Consider the following 18,593-nt stretch of genomic DNA (forward strand, 5'->3'; position numbering starts at 1 on the left):
TGGACTGATTTGAAATCAAGGTGGCCCACAGGCAGCCATCTTGGATGTCGACAGTAATACAGCACAAGCATATTGTCCATTATCCACCTGTAACTGACTGCTATCTAATAATACTTTGGGATCTTTTTCAAATGATATTTGCTAATAGGTGCTTAATAAAAATATCTTGTGCCATCATTGGGTACATTCAATGAAGACCAGTTCATGAACATATACAACACCTGTAACAAACCAAAAAAAATTAACAAATCTTCAAGAACTGAAAACAGGTCCTCAAATGGTGGGCGCCAAGATCCCGCCAAGATCCCTCTGGGATCTCTTGTTAACACTATCAGGTGTATGTTGTGTTCAGGATGTTTTAACACTATCAGATGTGTGTTGTGTTCAGGATGTTTTAAACACTATCAGATGTGTGTTGTGTTCAGGATGTTTTAACACTATCAGGTGTATGTTATGTTCAGGATGTTTTTAACACTATCAGGTGTATGTTGTGTACAGGATGTTTTAAACACTATCAGATGTGTGTTGTGTTCAGGATGTTTTAACACTATCAGGTGTATGTTGTGTACAGGATTCAAGTATGAATGCCTCCAGTGATTCTGATAAGCCAGTGCCAAAGAGTGCAGGAACAAGTCCGGACTCGGAACTTGAACAAGTTCATAAAAAGACAGCTTTCCAGCGAAGCATTTCAGAGATAGTGTCTGATAGTGATGAAGGGTTCAGCGGCAATGACAGAAATCGTCAATATGCAGGACGAAGGAGAAACAACAGCGGAGGTGTAGGGGGTAGGTTTTCGCTGAAATTGAAGTTGTCATTAAAATGTCACCTCAGATCTTCTACGGGTTGTGTTACAAGAACTTCTATTTGATAAGTGATAAAATAATACATATACTCCCATATCGTATGGCCTGGTTAATTTATTTATCTAATTCCTCAGATCTCTGTGTTTCAATGGAATTGGAATCAAATGAACACATATTTTGGGTTAGAGTTACCTCACTAATGCACATCAAACAGGAAGTAAACATTATTTTTCTCAGACGGTGGAATGTCGTTGATCAAACATCCATCTGCAGCAATGTCTAAACTGATGACTACTGTGGAAAAGTCCAGCTCATCACGAATAGAAGGGGACCGGACACTCCAACGTCCGGTGATGGCATTCATTGTCCAACGACATGACCTGGATGGACTACAACTAGCCATGAAACAAGCCCTGAGGAAGGCCACTTGTCGGGTGTTTGCTATGCAGGTCAGTCTCTGGTATAGCACATACAAATGAGTACTAAGGAAGGCCACCATGAATTGTCAGATTGTCCAAATGTGTGATTGTTCTCTCAAAATGTTCAATCAAAAACTATTCTGTATGTGATAAGAAATCCTGATATAAGTAATATCCATTGCCTTCAGTTTAAAATGTTCCAGTTTCATACAGATAGTGAAATTGAATTTCCACTGACAGCTATTTCTGTTTTTGGATGTCAACTTTTTTTCATAATATTGAAAAGGTGATGACACCACATACTACACTGAACCTGTAAATGAGATTATAAGTTTTACCTTCACATAAATTGGAGCAGAAAATCTGTGACATGAAGAGAGAACTAAAACCTAGTTACTTTTTTAGTGTGATTTTATTAATCTTTTTTTGTACAGGCCATGAATTGGTTGATGCGGACAGTGTCACGGACGGTGTGTATACACGACCTCCTTTGGTACCTTGTGACTTCTCTCACTCCTCCTATAAGGGAGGAGGAGGAGGAAGAAGAAGAAGATGATAAAGAGAAAGAAAAGGATAAAGAGAAGGAGAAGAAACCACCGAAAAAGGAGGTCCAGAACAAAAAGGACACAGAGGTAAGAACCCAATGTGTTTTAGGAGTGTCCATTATACAGAGGTAAGAACCCAATGTGTTTTAGGAGTGTCCATTATACAGAGGTAAGAACCCAATGTGTTTTAGGAGTGTCCATTATACAGAGGTAAGAACCCAATGTGTTTTAGGAGTGTCCATTATACAGAGGTAAGAACCCAATGTGTTTTAGGAGTGTCCATTATACAGAGGTAAGAACCCAATGTGTTTTAGGAGTGTCCATTATTCAGAGGTAAGAACCCAATGTGTTTTAGGAGTGTCCATTATACAGAGGTAAGAACCCAATGTGTTTTAGGAGTGTCCATTATACAGAGGTAAGAACCCAATGTGTTTTATGAGTGTCCATTATACAGAGGTAAGAACCCAATGTGTTTTAGGAGTGTCCATTATACAGAGGTAAGAACCCAATGTGTTTTAGGAGTGTCCATTATTCAGAGGTAAGAACCCAAATAAGATGATACATTATTATTTGTCGCAGAATATGTTGGCATATGTATTTCTTATTTATTTCTTATTTGTGTAAATATAGCATCCAGGTGTGATTTATATATTATGAATATGAAAATATGCATTATTAGAAGTAGTATAAAGCTGATGGTGCTCCTTACTGTATGTGTTACAGGAGGCCCCACTATGTGAACACCCTCTGGCAGACATCAGGATAGCGGGCAGTGCTGTAGACCCCCTCCCTGAGGTGTTCCACACCCTTCTTCAAACCATAGCTGATGTTATGATGCACCTCCCTTGGGGCTCCTCTGTTCAGGTGAGACTTTCTACTATCATTATTACAGTAGTTAAAAGTGCTTTCTGATTTAAATGATGTTAAGTCTTTGAGCAAATCTTGTAGATGGAGTCGGAGCCTTATAACCAACTGATTTATGCATCTCTGTATCTCCAGCTGATGGCTGTGCGATGTTTCTGCCTGAGGTTCCAGCAGGCAGACCACCAGTTTTTACACGAATGTCATGTGTTTAGCAACATCAGTCGCATTCTCAGTAAATCTGATGAAGAGAAGGAGGAGAATGATGTTGGGGAGCCACCTCTGGTAAGACATTAGTGTAGTTGAAAGATGTTTCTATACAGTGGGACATAGGTGGTGAAATTGTATTAATGTTTTTAAGGTATTTTCAAGGCAGCATTGTTCATATTTATTAAGTATATCCATAGCACTCTATGACCACATCCAAAGATAATTCATTATAACACTATGTTTTTACATTAAATTCATGATTTCACTATGCATGCATTGTTTGGTCGCAAAGTATTCACAGTATATTCAGGGCTGCATTCTGTTTTTATGATAACTTTACTGTCACATAATGGTACTTCATATAAAATATTCAAACATTACTGTTGTAACAGTAGAAGATATGATTATACTGAAAACTTTTCAATCTGCTTAAGTATATGTGTTTTTAAACAAAATGTAAAATGAGAAATGAAAATATCTTGAGTTCAACAAAAGTCTTGTTTGACCAGGTAAAGGAAGTGGTTAAGAAGCCGGTGAGTAGGTAAAGGTTTAAAAGATGTAATCTCATTCAGCTCTAAGCCAATCATTTTTGTGTACTTAAACTTAGCTTTACACTAAACCAAGTTAATCAGGCCTGAATGATGTGTGACTTTGTGTGATTATAGGGATCTAATGGTTTAAAAAGCTTGGGTGGGGGAAAAATCTTAATTTAAAAATCAATTGGTTCAGGGAGGACAAATTTGTTCATAGGAATAAATGTTTGTGTAGGTGTGCTAACTCAAAGTGAATGACAAACAGCACATTATGTGATGTGTAAGTTTGACATTCAGTTCTTCAGGGTGTTTTCACTGAATATGTTAACCAGGTGTGTTACTCCATAAGAAATGAATATGTTAACCAGGTGTTTTACTCCATCAGAAATAAGTCTTCATGTGAGTGGCTGTGAAACTCTAACTGTTAACAGTTCTGATTCCAGAAACATTGTAGAATTAATACCACCTTGTTTTCTTCAATTTATCCATATTTATAACCTCACATTGTTGATCTGTTTGATAAAACTTTGACTTCCTTAAATATGTCTCTAATTACTTGTCATGCTTTTCCATATTTTTTTTTTTATTAATGAGCAAAATTTTGTATTCTTTGATACTATTTCTCATTGCTTGGCTCAAAACTGTATTTATTGGGTAATTCAATTTGAGAGAAAGATATAGTGTTAGTTATTGTCATTATTATTATATAAGTTATCAATTTGATTTGAGTTTGTGTTTTCAAAAATGATAATTATTGTAGAAATGATTTCCGAATTTATCTCATTGAGCATGGTTATATGGAATATCTGTTACGTGTACTGTAAGTTCTAAATTCTGTTATCATTTTTGCTCTACTGAAGGCTTCTCATCAGATTTGGCAGCTGAAGGATCTCACAGCAAATGCAGATATCCATGCCTCTAGCCGACAGGCAATGATAGCCAGTCTCACAGGTAGGTACAGGCCTCTAGTCAACAGGCAATGATAGCCAGTCTCACAGGTAGGTACAGGCCTCTAGTCAACAGGCAATCATAGTCAGTCTCACAGGTAGGTACAGGCCTGTAGTCAACAGGCAATGATAGCCAGTCTCACAGGTAGATACAGACCTCTAGTCAACAGGCAGTCATAGTCAGACTCACAGGTAGGTACAGGCCTCTAGTCAACAGGCAATCATAGTCAGTCTCACAGGTAGGTACAGGCCTTTAGTCAACATGCAATGATAGTCAGTCTCACAGGTAGGTACAGGCCTCTAGTCAACAGGCAATGATAGCCAGTCTTACAGGTAGGTACAGACCTCTAGTCAACAGGCAATCATAGTCAGTCTCACAGGTAGGTACAGGCCTCTAGTCAACAGGCAATGATTGCCAGTCTCACAGGTAGATACAGACCTCTAGTCAACAGGCAATCATAGTCAGTCTCACAGGTAGATACAGACCTCTAGTCAACAGGCAATCATAGTCAGACTCACAGGTAGGTACTGGCCTCTAGTCAACAGGCAATCATAGTCAGTCTCACAGGTAGATACAGACCTCTAGTCAACAGGCAATCATAGTCAGACTCACAGGTAGGTACAGGCCTCTAGCCTACAGGCAATGATAGACAGTCTCACAGGTAGGTACAGGCCTCTAGTCAACAGGCAATGATAGTCAGTCTCACAGGTAGGTACAGGCCTCTAGTCAACAGGCAATGATAGCCAGTCACACAGGTAGGTACAGGCCTCTAGCCTACAGGCAATGATAGTCAGTCTCACAGGTAAGTACAGGCCTCTAGTCAACAGGCAATCATAGTCAGACTCACAGGTAGGTACTGGCCTGTAGCCTACAGGCAATGATAGCCAGTCTTACAGGTAGGTACAGGCCTCTAGTCAACAGGCAATGATAGTCAGTCTCACAGGTAGGTACAGGCCTTTAGTCAATAGGCAATGATAGCCAGTCTTACAGGTAGGTACAGGCCTCTAGCCTACAGGCAATGATAGCCAGTCTTACAGGTAGGTACAGGCCTCTAGCCTACAGGCAATGATAGCCAGTCTCACAGGTAGGTACAGGCCTCTAGTCAACAGGCAATCATAGTCAGACTCACAGGTAGGTACTGGCCTCTAGCCTACAGGCAATGATAGCCAGTCTTACAGGTAGGTACAGGCCTCTAGTCAACAGGCAATGATAGTCAGTCTCACAGGTAGGTACAGGCCTTTAGTCAACAGGCAATGATAGCCAGTCTCACAGGTAGGTACAGGCCTCTAGCCTACAGGCAATGATAGCCAGTCTTACAGGTAGGTACAGGCCTCTAGCCTACAGGCAATGATAGCCAGTCTTACAGGTAGGTACAGGCCTCTAGCCTACAGGCAATGATAGCCAGTCTCACAGGTAGGTACAGGCCTCTATTCAACAGGCAATGATAGCCAGTCTCACAGGTAGGTACAGGCCTTTAGTCAACAGGCAATGATAGCCAGTCTCACAGGTAGGTACTGGCCTCTAGCCTACAGGCAATGATAGCCAGTCTTACAGGTAGGTACTGGCCTCTAGCCTACAGGCAATGATAGCCAGTCTTACAGGTAGGTACAGGCCTCTAGCCTACAGGCAATGATAGCCAGTCTTACAGGTAGGTACAGGCCTCTAGCCTACAGGCAATGATAGCCAGTCTCACAGGTAGGTACTGGCCTCTAGCCTACAGGCAATGATAGCCAGTCTTACAGGTAGGTACAGGCCTCTAGCCTACAGGCAATGATAGCCAGTCTTACAGGTAGGTACAGGCCTCTAGCCTACAGGCAATGATAGCCAGTCTCACAGGTAGGTACAGGCCTCTAGTCAACAGGCAATGATACAGGCAATGATAGCCAGTCTCACAGGTAGGTACAGGCCTCTAGTCAACAGGCAATGATAGTCAGTCTCACAGGTAGGTACAGGCCTTTAGTCAACAGGCAATGATAGCCAGTCTTACAGGTAGGTACAGGCCTCTAGCCTACAATGATAGGCAATGATAGCCAGTCTTACAGGTAGGTACAGGCCTCTAGCCTACAGGCAATGATAGCCAGTCTCACAGGTAGGTACAGGCCTCTATTCAACAGGCAATGATAGCCAGTCTCACAGGTAGGTACAGGCCTTTAGTCAACAGGCAATGATAGCCAGTCTCACAGGTAGGTACTGGCCTCTAGCCTACAGGCAATGATAGCCAGTCTTACAGGTAGGTACTGGCCTCTAGCCTACAGGCAATGATAGCCAGTCTTACAGGTAGGTACAGGCCTCTAGCCTACAGGCAATGATAGCCAGTCTTACAGGTAGGTACTGGCCTCTAGCCTACAGGCAATGATAGCCAGTCTCACAGGTAGGTACTGGCCTCTAGCCTACAGGCAATGATAGCCAGTCTCACAGGTAGGTACTGGCCTCTAGCCTACAGGCAATGATAGCCAGTCTTACAGTCTGAATTTCATTGAAAAGTTGATTTGGATTGAAATTTTCAGTGTGGTGATGTATTGGAACATTTTCATGAATGTATTCCCTATGTTAGTTTCCTACCTAATGTTTACTGGTTCAGAAACAGGTGGTTAACAAAGGGAACACACTAACAGTCTGTTAAACTTTCAGTTATGTTTATATTTACAGACAATTCCACAGAGACATTTTGGGAGAGTGGTGACGAGGATAGGAACAAAATGAAGACACTTACCGTCAATTGTCACAACCGGTCACTACCTAGAGTTGTGTATGTCCATATAGACAATACACGGGACCTCGGGGTATGTATCACTGTATATAGATAATACACAGGACCTCGGGGTAGGTATCACTGTATATAGACAATACATGGGATCTAGGGGTATGTATCACTGTATATAGACAATACATGGGATCTAGGGGTATGTATCACTGTATATAGATAATACACAGGACACCAGTGTATGTATCACTGTATATAGATAATAATACACAGGACCTCAGTGTATGTATCACTGTATATAGATAATAATACACAGGACACCAGTGTATATATCACTGTCTATAGATAATACACAGGACCTCAGTGTATATATCACTGTCTATAGATAATGCACAGGACCTCAGTGTATGTATCACTGTATATAGATAATACACAGGACCTCAGTGTAGGTATCACTGTATATAGAAAATACACAGGAGATCAGTGTATGTATCACTGTATATAGATAATAATAAACAGGACCTCAGTGTATGTATCACTGTATATAGATAATAATACACAGGACCTCAGTGTATGTATCACTGTATATAGATAATAATAAACAGGACCTCGGTGTATGTATCACTGTATATAGATAATAATACACAGGACCTTAGGGTAGGTATCACTGTATATAGATAATACACAGGACACCAGTGTATGTATCATTGTCTATAGATAATACACAGGACCTCAGTGTATGTATCACTGTATATAGATAATACACAGGACACCAGTGTATGTATCACTGTCTATAGATAATACACAGGACCTCAGTGTATCTATCACTGTCTATAGATAATACACAGGACCTCAGTGTATGTATCACTGTATATAGATAATACACAGGACACCAGTGTATGTATCACTGTATATAGATAATAATACACAGGACACCAGTGTATGTATCACTGTATATAGATAATACACAGGACCTCAGTGTATGTATCACTGTATACAGATAATACACAGGACCTCAGCATATGTATCACTGTATATAGATAATCCACAGGACCTCAGTGTATGTATCACTGTATATAGATAATAATAAACAGGACCTCAGTGTATGTATCACTGTATATAGATAATAATACACAGGACACCAGTGTATGTATCACTGTATATAGATAATACACAGGACACCAGTGTATGTATCACTGTCTATAGATAATACACAGGACCTCAGTGTATGTATCACTGTATATAGATAATACACAGAACCTCAGTGTATGTATCACTATATATAGATAATACACAGGACACCAGTGTATGTATCACTGTATATAGATAATAATACACAGGACACCAGTGTATGTATCACTGTATATAGATAATCCACAGGACCTCAGTGTATGTATCACTGTCTATAGATAATACACAGGACCTCAGTGTATGTATCACTGTATATAGATAATACACAGGACACCAGTGTATGTATCACTGTATATAGATAATAATACACAGGACACCAGTGTATGTATCACTGTATATAGATAATACACAGGACCTCAGTGTATGTATCACTGTATATAGATAATACACAGGACCTCAGTGTATGTATCACTGTCTATAGATAATACACAGGACCTCAGTGTATGTATCACTGCATATAGATAATAATACACAGGACCTTAGGGTAGGTATCACTGTATATAGATAATACACAGAACACCAGTGTACACAGGATAATACACAGGACCTCAGTGTATGTATCACTGTATATAGATAATACAAAGGACCTCAGTGTATGTATCACTGTCTATAGATAATACACAGGACCTCAGTGTATGTATCACTATATATAGATAATACACAGGACACCAGTGTATGTATCACTGTATATAGATAATACACAGGACACCAGTGTATGTATCACTGTATATAGATAATACACAGGACACCAATGTATGTATCACTGTATATAGATAATACACAGGACCTCGGGGTATGTATCACTGTATATAGATAATACACAGGACACCAGTGTATGTATCACTGTATATAGATAATAATACACAGGACCTCAGTGTATATATCACTGTATTTAGATAATAATACACAGGACACCAGTGTATGTATCACTGTATATAGATAATACACAGGACACCAGTGTATGTATCACGGTATATAGATAATACACAGGACACCAGTGTATGTATCACTGTATATAGATAATAATACACAGGACACCAGTGTATGCATCACTGTATATAGATAATAATAAACAGGACCTCAGTGTATGTATCACAGTATATAGATAATAATACACAGGACCTTAGGGTAGGTATCACTGTATATAGATAATACACAGGACACCAGTGTATGTATCATTGTCTATAGATAATACACAGGACCTCAGTGTATGTATCACTGTATATAGATAATACACAGGACCTCAGTGTATGTATCACTATATATAGATAATACACAGGACACCAGTGTATGTATCACTGTATATAGATAATAATACACAGGACACCAGTGTATGTATCACTGTATCTAGATAATCCACAGGACCTCAGTGTATGTATCACTGTATATAGATAATACACAGGACACCAGTGTATGTATCCCTGTATATAGATAATACACAGGACACCAGTATATGTATCACTGTATATAGTTAATACACAGGTCATATGTATCACTGTATACAGTTAATACACAGGACCTCAGTGTATGTATCAGTGTATATAGATAATAATACACAGGACACCAGTGTATGTATCAGTGTATATAGATAATAATACACAGGACACCAGTGTATGTATCACTGTATATAGATAATACACATGACACCAGTGTATGTATCACTGTATATAGATAATACACAGGACACCAGTGTATGTATCACTGTATATAGATAATAATACACAGGAACTCAGTGTATATATCACTGTATTTAGATAATAATACACAGGACACCAGTGTATGTATCACGGTATATAGATAATACACAGGACACCAGTGTATGTATCACTGTATATAGATAATAATACACAGGACACCAGTATATGCATCACTGTATATAGATAATAATAAACAGGACCTCAGTGTATGTATCACTGTATATAGATAATAATACACAGGACCTTAGGGTAGGTATCACTGTATATAGATAATACACAGAACACCAGTGTATGTATCATTGTCTACAGATAATACACAGGACCTCAGTGTATGTATCACTGTATATAGATAATACACAGGACCTCAGTGTATGTATCACTGTATATAGATAATACACAGGACCTCAGTGTATGTATCACTATATATAGATAATACACAGGACACCAGTGTATGTATCACTGTATATAGATAATACACAGGACACCAGTGTATGTATCACTGTATATAGATAATACACAGGACACCAATGTATGTATCACTGTATATAGATAATACACAGGATTCATGTATTTTGTATCCTCGTATATACAAATAATACACAGGACTCAGTGTATGTATCACTGTATATAGATAATACACAGGACACCAGTGTATGTATCACTGTATATAGATAATAATACACAGGACCTCAGTGTATATATCACTGTATATAGATAATAATACACAGGACACCAGTGTATGTATCACTGTATATAGATAATACACAGGACACCAGTGTATGTATCACGGTATATAGATAATACACAGGACACCAGTGTATGTATCACTGTATATAGATAATACACAGGACACCAGTGTATGATATACACACTGTATATAGATAATACACAGGACACCAGTGTATGTATCACTGTATATAGATAATAATACACAGGACACCAGTGTATGTATCACTGTATATAGATAATAATATCACTGTATATAGATAATACACAGTGTATGGACACCAGTGTATGTATCACTGTATATAGATAATACACATGACACCAGTGTATGTATCACTGTATATAGATAATAATACACAGGACACCAGTGTATGTATCACTGTATATAGATAATACACAGGACACCAGTGTATGTATCACTGTATATAGATAATAATACACAGGACCTCAGTGTATGTATCACTGTATATAGATAATACACAGGACACCAGTGTATGTATCACTGTATATAGATAATCCACAGGACCTCAGTGTATGTACCACTGTATATAGATAATACACAGGACACCAGTGTATGTATCCCTGTATATAGATAATACACAGGACACCAGTATATGTATCACTGTATATAGTTAATACACAGGACTTCAGTGTATGTATCACTGTATACAGTTAATACACAGGACCTCAGTGTATGTATCACTGTATATAGATAATAATACACAGGACACCAGTGTATGTATCACTGTATATAGATAATACACAGGACACCAGTGTATGTATCACTGTATATAGATAATACACAGGACACCAGTGTATGTATCACTGTATATAGATAATACACAGGACACCAGTGTATGTATCACTGTATATAGATAATACACAGGACACCAGTGTATGTATCACTGTATATAGATAATAATACACAGGACACCAGTGTATGTATCACTGTATATAGATAATACACAGGACACCAGTGTATGTATCACTGTATATAGATAATAATACACAGGACACCAGTGTATGCATCACTGTATATAGATAATAATAAACAGGACCTCAGTGTATGTATAACTGTATATAGATAATACACAGGACCTCAGTGTATGTATCACTGTATATAGATGATATTACACAGGACACCAGTGTATGTATCACTGTATATAGATAATAATACACAGGACACCAGTGTATGTATCACTGTATATAGATAATACACAGGACACCAGTGTATGTATCACTGTATATAGATAATAATACACAGAGCCTCAGTGTATGTATCACTGTATATAGATGATAATACACAGGACACCAGTGTATGTATCACTGTATATAGATAATAATACACAGAGCCTCAGTGTATGTATCACTGTATATAGATGATAATACACAGGACACCAGTGTATGTATCACTGTATATAGATAATACACAGGACACCAGTGTATGTATCACTGTATATAGATAATGCACAGGACCTCAGTGTATGTATCGCTGTATATAGATAATGCACATGACCTCAGTGTATGTATCACTGTATATAGATATCTGTGTAGACAGATCCTGGTACCAGTATATATATCAACACTGTAGACTGATCCTGTTACCAGTATATATATCAATACTGTGTACACATATCCTGGTACCAGTATATAATTCAACACAGTGTAGACAGATCCTGGTACCAGTATATATATCAACACTGTGTAGACAGATCCTGGTACCAGTATATATATCAACACTGTAGACAGATCCTGGTACCAGTATATATATCAACACTGTGTAGATAGATCCTGGTACCAGTATATATATCAACACAGTGTAGACAGATCCTGGTACCAGTATATATATCTACACTGTAGACAGATCCTGGTACGAGTATATATATCAACAATGTAGACAGATCCTGGTACCAGTATATATATCAACACTGTGTAGACAGATCCTGGTACCAGTATATATATCAACACTGTGTAGACAGATCCTGGTACCAGTATATATATGAACACAGTGTAGACAGATCCTGGTACCACTATATATATCAACACAGTGTAGACAGATCCTGGTACCAGTATATATATCAACACTGTGTTGACAGATCCTGGTACCAGTATATATCAACACTGTAGACAGATCCTGGTACCAGTATATATATCAACACTGTGTAGATAGATCCTGGTACCAGTATATATATCTACACTGTAGACAGATCCTGGTACCAGTATATATATCACTACCTCAGTGTATGTATCACTGTATATAGACAATACACAGGACACCAGTGTATGTATCACTGTATATAGATAATAATACACAGGACCTCAGTGTATGTATCACTGTATATAGATAATAATACACAGGACCTCAGTGTATGTATCACTGTATATAGATAATGCACATGACCTCAGTGTATGTATCACTGTATATAGATAATGCACAAGACCTCAGTGTATGTATCACTGTATATAGATAATAATACACATGACCTCAGTGTATGTATCACTGTTATAGATAATAATACACACTACACCAGTGTATGTATCACTGTATATAGATAATACACAGGACACCAGTGTATGTATCACTGTATATAGATAATACACAGGACACCAATGTATGTATCACTGTATATAGATAATATACAGGACCTCGGGGTATGTATCACTGTATATAGATAATACACAGGACACCAGTGTATGTATCACTGTATATAGATAATAATACACAGGACCTCAGTGTCTGTATCACTGTATATAGATAATAATACACAGGACACCAGTGTATGTATCACTGTATATAGATAATACACAGGACACCAGTGTATATATCACTGTATATAGATAATACACAGGACACCAGTGTATGTATTACTGTATATAGATAATAATACACAGGACACCAGTGTTTGCATCACTGTATATAGATAATAATAAACAGGACCTCAGTGTACGTATCACTGTATATAGATAATACACAGGACCTCAGTGTATGTATCACTGTATATAGGTGATAATACACAGGACACCAGTGTATGTATCACTGTATATAGATAATAATACACAGAGCCTCAGTGTATGTATCACTGTATATAGATGATAATACACAGGACACCAGTGTATGTATCACTGTATATAGATAATAATACACAGAGCCTCAGTGTATGTATCACTGTATATAGATGATAATACACAGGACACCAGTGTATGTATCACTGTATATAGATAATAATACACAGAGCCTCAGTGTATGTATCACTGTATATAGATGATAATACACAGGACACCAGTGGATGTATCACTGTATATAGATAATACACAGGACACCAGTGGATGTATCACTGTATATAGATAATGCACAGGACCTCAGTGTATGTATCACTGTATATAGATAATGCACATGACCTCAGTGTATGTATCACTGTATATAGATATCTGTGTAGACAGATCCTGGTACCAGTATATATATCAACACTGTGTAGATAGATCCTGGTACCAGTATATATATCAACACTGTGTAGATAGATCCTGGTACCAGTATATATATCAACACTGTGTAGATAGATCCTGGTACCAGTATATATATCAACACTGTGTAGACAGATCCTGGTATCAGTATATATATCAATACTGTAGACAGATCCTGGTACCAGTATATATATCACTACCTCAGTGTATGTATCACTGTATATAGATAATACACAGGACACCAGTGTATGTATCACTGTATATAGATAATAATACACAGAGCCTCAGTGTATGTAACACTGTATATAGATGATAATACACAGGACACCAGTGTATGTATCACTGTATATAGATAATAATACACAGACCCTCAGTGTATGTATCACTGTATATAGATGATAATACACAGGACACCAGTGGATGTATCACTGTATATAGATAATACACAGGACACCAGTGGATGTATCACTGTATATAGATAATGCACAGGACCTCAGTGTATGTATCACTGTATATAGATAATGCACATGACCTCAGTGTATGTATCACTGTATATAGATATCTGTGTAGACAGATCCTGGTACCAGTATATATATCAACACTGTGTAGATAGATCCTGGTACCAGTATATATATCAACACTGTGTAGATAGATCCTGGTACCAGTATATATATCTATACTGTAGACAGATCCTGGTACCAGTATATATATCAACACTGTGTAGATAGATCCTGGTACCAGTATATATATCAACACTGTGTAGACAGATCCTGGTATCAGTATATATATCAATACTGTAGACAGATCCTGGTACCAGTATATATAGCAACACTGTGTAGACAGATCCTGGTACCAGTATATATATCAACACTGTAGACAGATCCTGGTACCATTATATATATCAACACTGTAGACAGATCCTGGTACCAGTATATATATCAACACTGTAGACAGATCCTGGTACCAGTATATATATCAACACTGTAGATAGATCCTGGTACCAGTATATATATCTACACTGTAGACAGATCCTGGTACCAGTATATATATCACTACCTCAGTGTATGTATCACTGTATATAGACAATACACAGGACACCAGTGTATGTTTCACTGTATATAGATAATAATACACAGGACCTCAGTGTATGTATCACTGTATATAGATAATAATACACAGGACACCAGTGTATGTATCACTGTATATAGATAATACACAGGACACCAGTGTATGTATCACTGTATATAGATAATAATACACAGGACACCATTGTATGTATCACTGTATATAGATAATAATACACAGGACACCAGTGTATGCATCACTGTATATAGATAATAATAAACAGGACCTCAGTGTATGTATCACTGTATATAGATAATACACAGGACATCAGTGTATGTATCACTGTATATAGATGATAATACACAGGACACCAGTGTATGTATCACTGTATATAGATAATAATACACAGGACCTCAATGTATGTATTACTGTATATAGATGATAATACACAGAACAGCAGTGTATGTATCACTGTATATAGATAATAATATACAGGACCTCAGTGTATGTATCACTGTATATAGATAATAATACACAGGACACCAGTGTATGTATCAGTGTATATAGATAATACACAGGACACCAGTGTATGTATCACTGTATATAGATAATAATACACAGAGCCTCAGTGTATGTATCACTGTATATAGATGATAATACACAGGACACCAGTGTATGTATCACTGTATATAGATAATAATACACAGAGCCTCAGTGTATGTATCACTGTATATAGATGATAATACACAGGACACCAGTGGATGTATCAGTGTATATAGATAATACACAGGACACCAGTGGATGTATCACTGTATATAGATAATGCACAGGACCTCAGTGTATGTATCACTGTATATAGATAATGCACATAACCTCAGTGTATGTATCACTGTATATAGATATCTGTGTAGACAGATCCTGGTACCAGTATATATATCAACACTGTGTAGATAGATCCTGGTACCAGTATATATATCTATACTGTAGACAGATCCTGGTACCAGTATATATATCAACACTGTGTAGATAGATCCTGGTACCAGTATATATATCAACACTGTATGGACAGATCCTGGTACCAGTATATATATCAACACTGTAGACAGATCCTGGTACCAGTATATATATCAACACTGTAGACAGATCCTGGTACCAGTATATATATCAACACTGTAGACAGATCCTGGTACCAGTATATATATCAACACTGTGTAGATAGATCCTGGTACCAGTATATATATCTACACTGTAGACAGATCCTGGTACCAGTATATATATCACTACCTCAGTGTATGTATCACCGTATATAGACAATACACAGGACCTCAGTGTATGTATCACTGTATATAGATAATGCACAGGACCTCAGTGTATGTATCACTTTATATAGATAATACACAGGACCTCGGAGTATGTATCACTATATATAGATAATACACAGGACCTCGGAGTATGTATCACTATATATAGATAATACACAGGAGCTCAGGGTATTTTTCACATTTGGTTATGAGGTTATACAGTACAGATGTGACTGACAATAAATACAGGATCAAGTTGTTGGTGATGTAAAGGTCAATGGAGAAAATCCCTCTCTTTTTAGATGAAACCATTTTGGTAGACAGGCTGAAGTTAAAATGATGTAACATAGCAGTAATATATGTTTAAATTTGTGACTGTTTAACATTTACAGAGTAAAGTGAACTATATGGGAATCAGTGCTGGCTGTAACACAGAAGAGCTGAAAAAACTACAGCAGGTAAATATACATCTAAACAGTTCTAGGTTGTGAATACTAACTGAAATTGTTAATTATCAATTGTTCAATATTAAATTGTATAGGTAGTCAGGATTGTAAAAAGTCTCTCCTGTAACAGCTTGATATTAAGTTCTGAAAAGTGTTCCCCTTCTTATAGATGGATATTGAGACGCGTCAGAGTGGCTGGATTAGCTGTCACATCCCAGACATGCAGTACCGCTGTTTCCAACTAGAGCTGAAGGGGCCAGACCACAGCCTCCGCGTTCGACAGATCAAGGTCCTAGGAGACCTTGAAGGAGAGGATACAAGTGTCCCAGCCAAGAAGTCTGCTCAGGATCTCCAACAGGACAGTTGTGAGGGGGAGACCCTCAAGGTGTTTAGACTCCTTACCTCACAAGTAAGTTATCACAGCTGTAAAACTGCATGTTGTCAGAGGTGACTAAACAGAGGGCACCCCTTACAGATTGCATGTGATTTCTCAAATGCCTTCTGTTTAGGAGATATTGCAGAGCCGAAGATTAGGGCCTGCTGTATTCCGCTGTAGGTTCATAGGGGGTGACTAAGTGTGGCACACACACACACACACCCTTCCCCCACCCCCAATGCCCCTTCACATAATCTGGATGTTTTTTCACACCATTTCTTTATTCAAAGGAATGTTAAAGAGACGAAATGGATCTACTGCCCAGTTGTAAGATTTAAATGAGATCTTGGTGTTTTCTTTACTTTCCTGTGTTACTCTTTCTTTGTATACATACTTTGTACTCTCCTGTAAATTGTGTGTATAGAGTTATATTTTTGTGTAAATATGATATTTTATTTGTTATACTGAAGAATTAAGTATTTTGTTTACAGGTGTTTGGTAAACTGGTCAATGACAAGTTTGTGTGCGAGAAAGTTGATCATGGCGGGCTAGTCAGTGGCGATAGTCTTGATGGAGATCACAATCTCAAGGAACACATGGTTGGCATTCTGTTCAGCCGTAGTGGCAAACTCTCTCATCTACAGAAACAGGTAAATACATGACTGACATTTTATAGAGACTGGAATCTTTCCTAGTCTGCTTTGTGTAGTATTTATATAATCCTAGAGATGAAGACATGAGATATCGGTGTGTGTCTTTGTAGGTGTGTTCCCATATAGTACAGGGAATACGTAAGGAGACAAGCAGAGTTAAAGAGGAATGGGAAGTTTCACTTAACAACAACCAGCTGATCCATGATACCAGGTCAGTATGTCAGATTGTAAACATCCTTCTCTGCTCATTTTTAGCTCACCAGGCCCAAAGGCCTAAAGGGTCCTGCATCCATCAACTTTTCCTTCAAACAACTTCTTCTGAAATACCAAAAGATGTAGAGTTATAATATTTGGCTGAAAAGTTCCTTTGATGAAGCCCAACAAAGTTTGCAAAAAGAAATGACCTTGACCCATATTCAAGGTCACAGAGGTCAAATGTGTTAAAACATTTAAACGACTTCTCCCCAAATATCGAAAGGCCTAGAATCATTATATTAGACTACTATGTTCCTCTTATCTTGTCCTACAAAGTTTGCTTAAAGAAATGACCTTGACCAATCTTCAAGGTCACAGGGGTCAAATGTGTTAAAACGTTTAAACAATTTCTTCTGAAATATCGAAAAGCCTAGAATCATTAAATTTGGCCAGTATGT

General features: G+C 37.7%; 1 protein-coding gene across 1 annotated transcript in view; it reads left to right on the forward strand.

The window, feature by feature from the left end:
* The window catches only part of LOC132545930 (E3 ubiquitin-protein ligase MYCBP2-like), a 130,310-nt gene that overhangs the window by 82,955 nt on the left and 28,762 nt on the right, over positions 1 to 18,593 (forward strand). Inside the window, exons 64-75 of the mRNA XM_060209607.1 lie at positions 572 to 785; positions 1,041 to 1,252; positions 1,657 to 1,854; positions 2,491 to 2,631; positions 2,767 to 2,913; positions 3,348 to 3,371; positions 4,232 to 4,322; positions 6,969 to 7,102; positions 16,858 to 16,923; positions 17,081 to 17,320; positions 17,779 to 17,937; positions 18,051 to 18,151. Of these exons, the coding sequence (XP_060065590.1) occupies positions 572 to 785; positions 1,041 to 1,252; positions 1,657 to 1,854; positions 2,491 to 2,631; positions 2,767 to 2,913; positions 3,348 to 3,371; positions 4,232 to 4,322; positions 6,969 to 7,102; positions 16,858 to 16,923; positions 17,081 to 17,320; positions 17,779 to 17,937; positions 18,051 to 18,151 (1,727 nt within the window). The remainder of the gene's footprint in view (positions 1 to 571; positions 786 to 1,040; positions 1,253 to 1,656; positions 1,855 to 2,490; positions 2,632 to 2,766; positions 2,914 to 3,347; positions 3,372 to 4,231; positions 4,323 to 6,968; positions 7,103 to 16,857; positions 16,924 to 17,080; positions 17,321 to 17,778; positions 17,938 to 18,050; positions 18,152 to 18,593) is intronic.

The sequence above is a fragment of the Ylistrum balloti genome, unplaced genomic scaffold (assembly GCF_031769215.1).
Source record: "Ylistrum balloti isolate Yb309-2 unplaced genomic scaffold, AGI_CSIRO_Ybal_v1 Utg369864, whole genome shotgun sequence".
NCBI classification, from domain to species: Eukaryota; Metazoa; Mollusca; class Bivalvia; order Pectinida; family Pectinidae; genus Ylistrum; species Ylistrum balloti.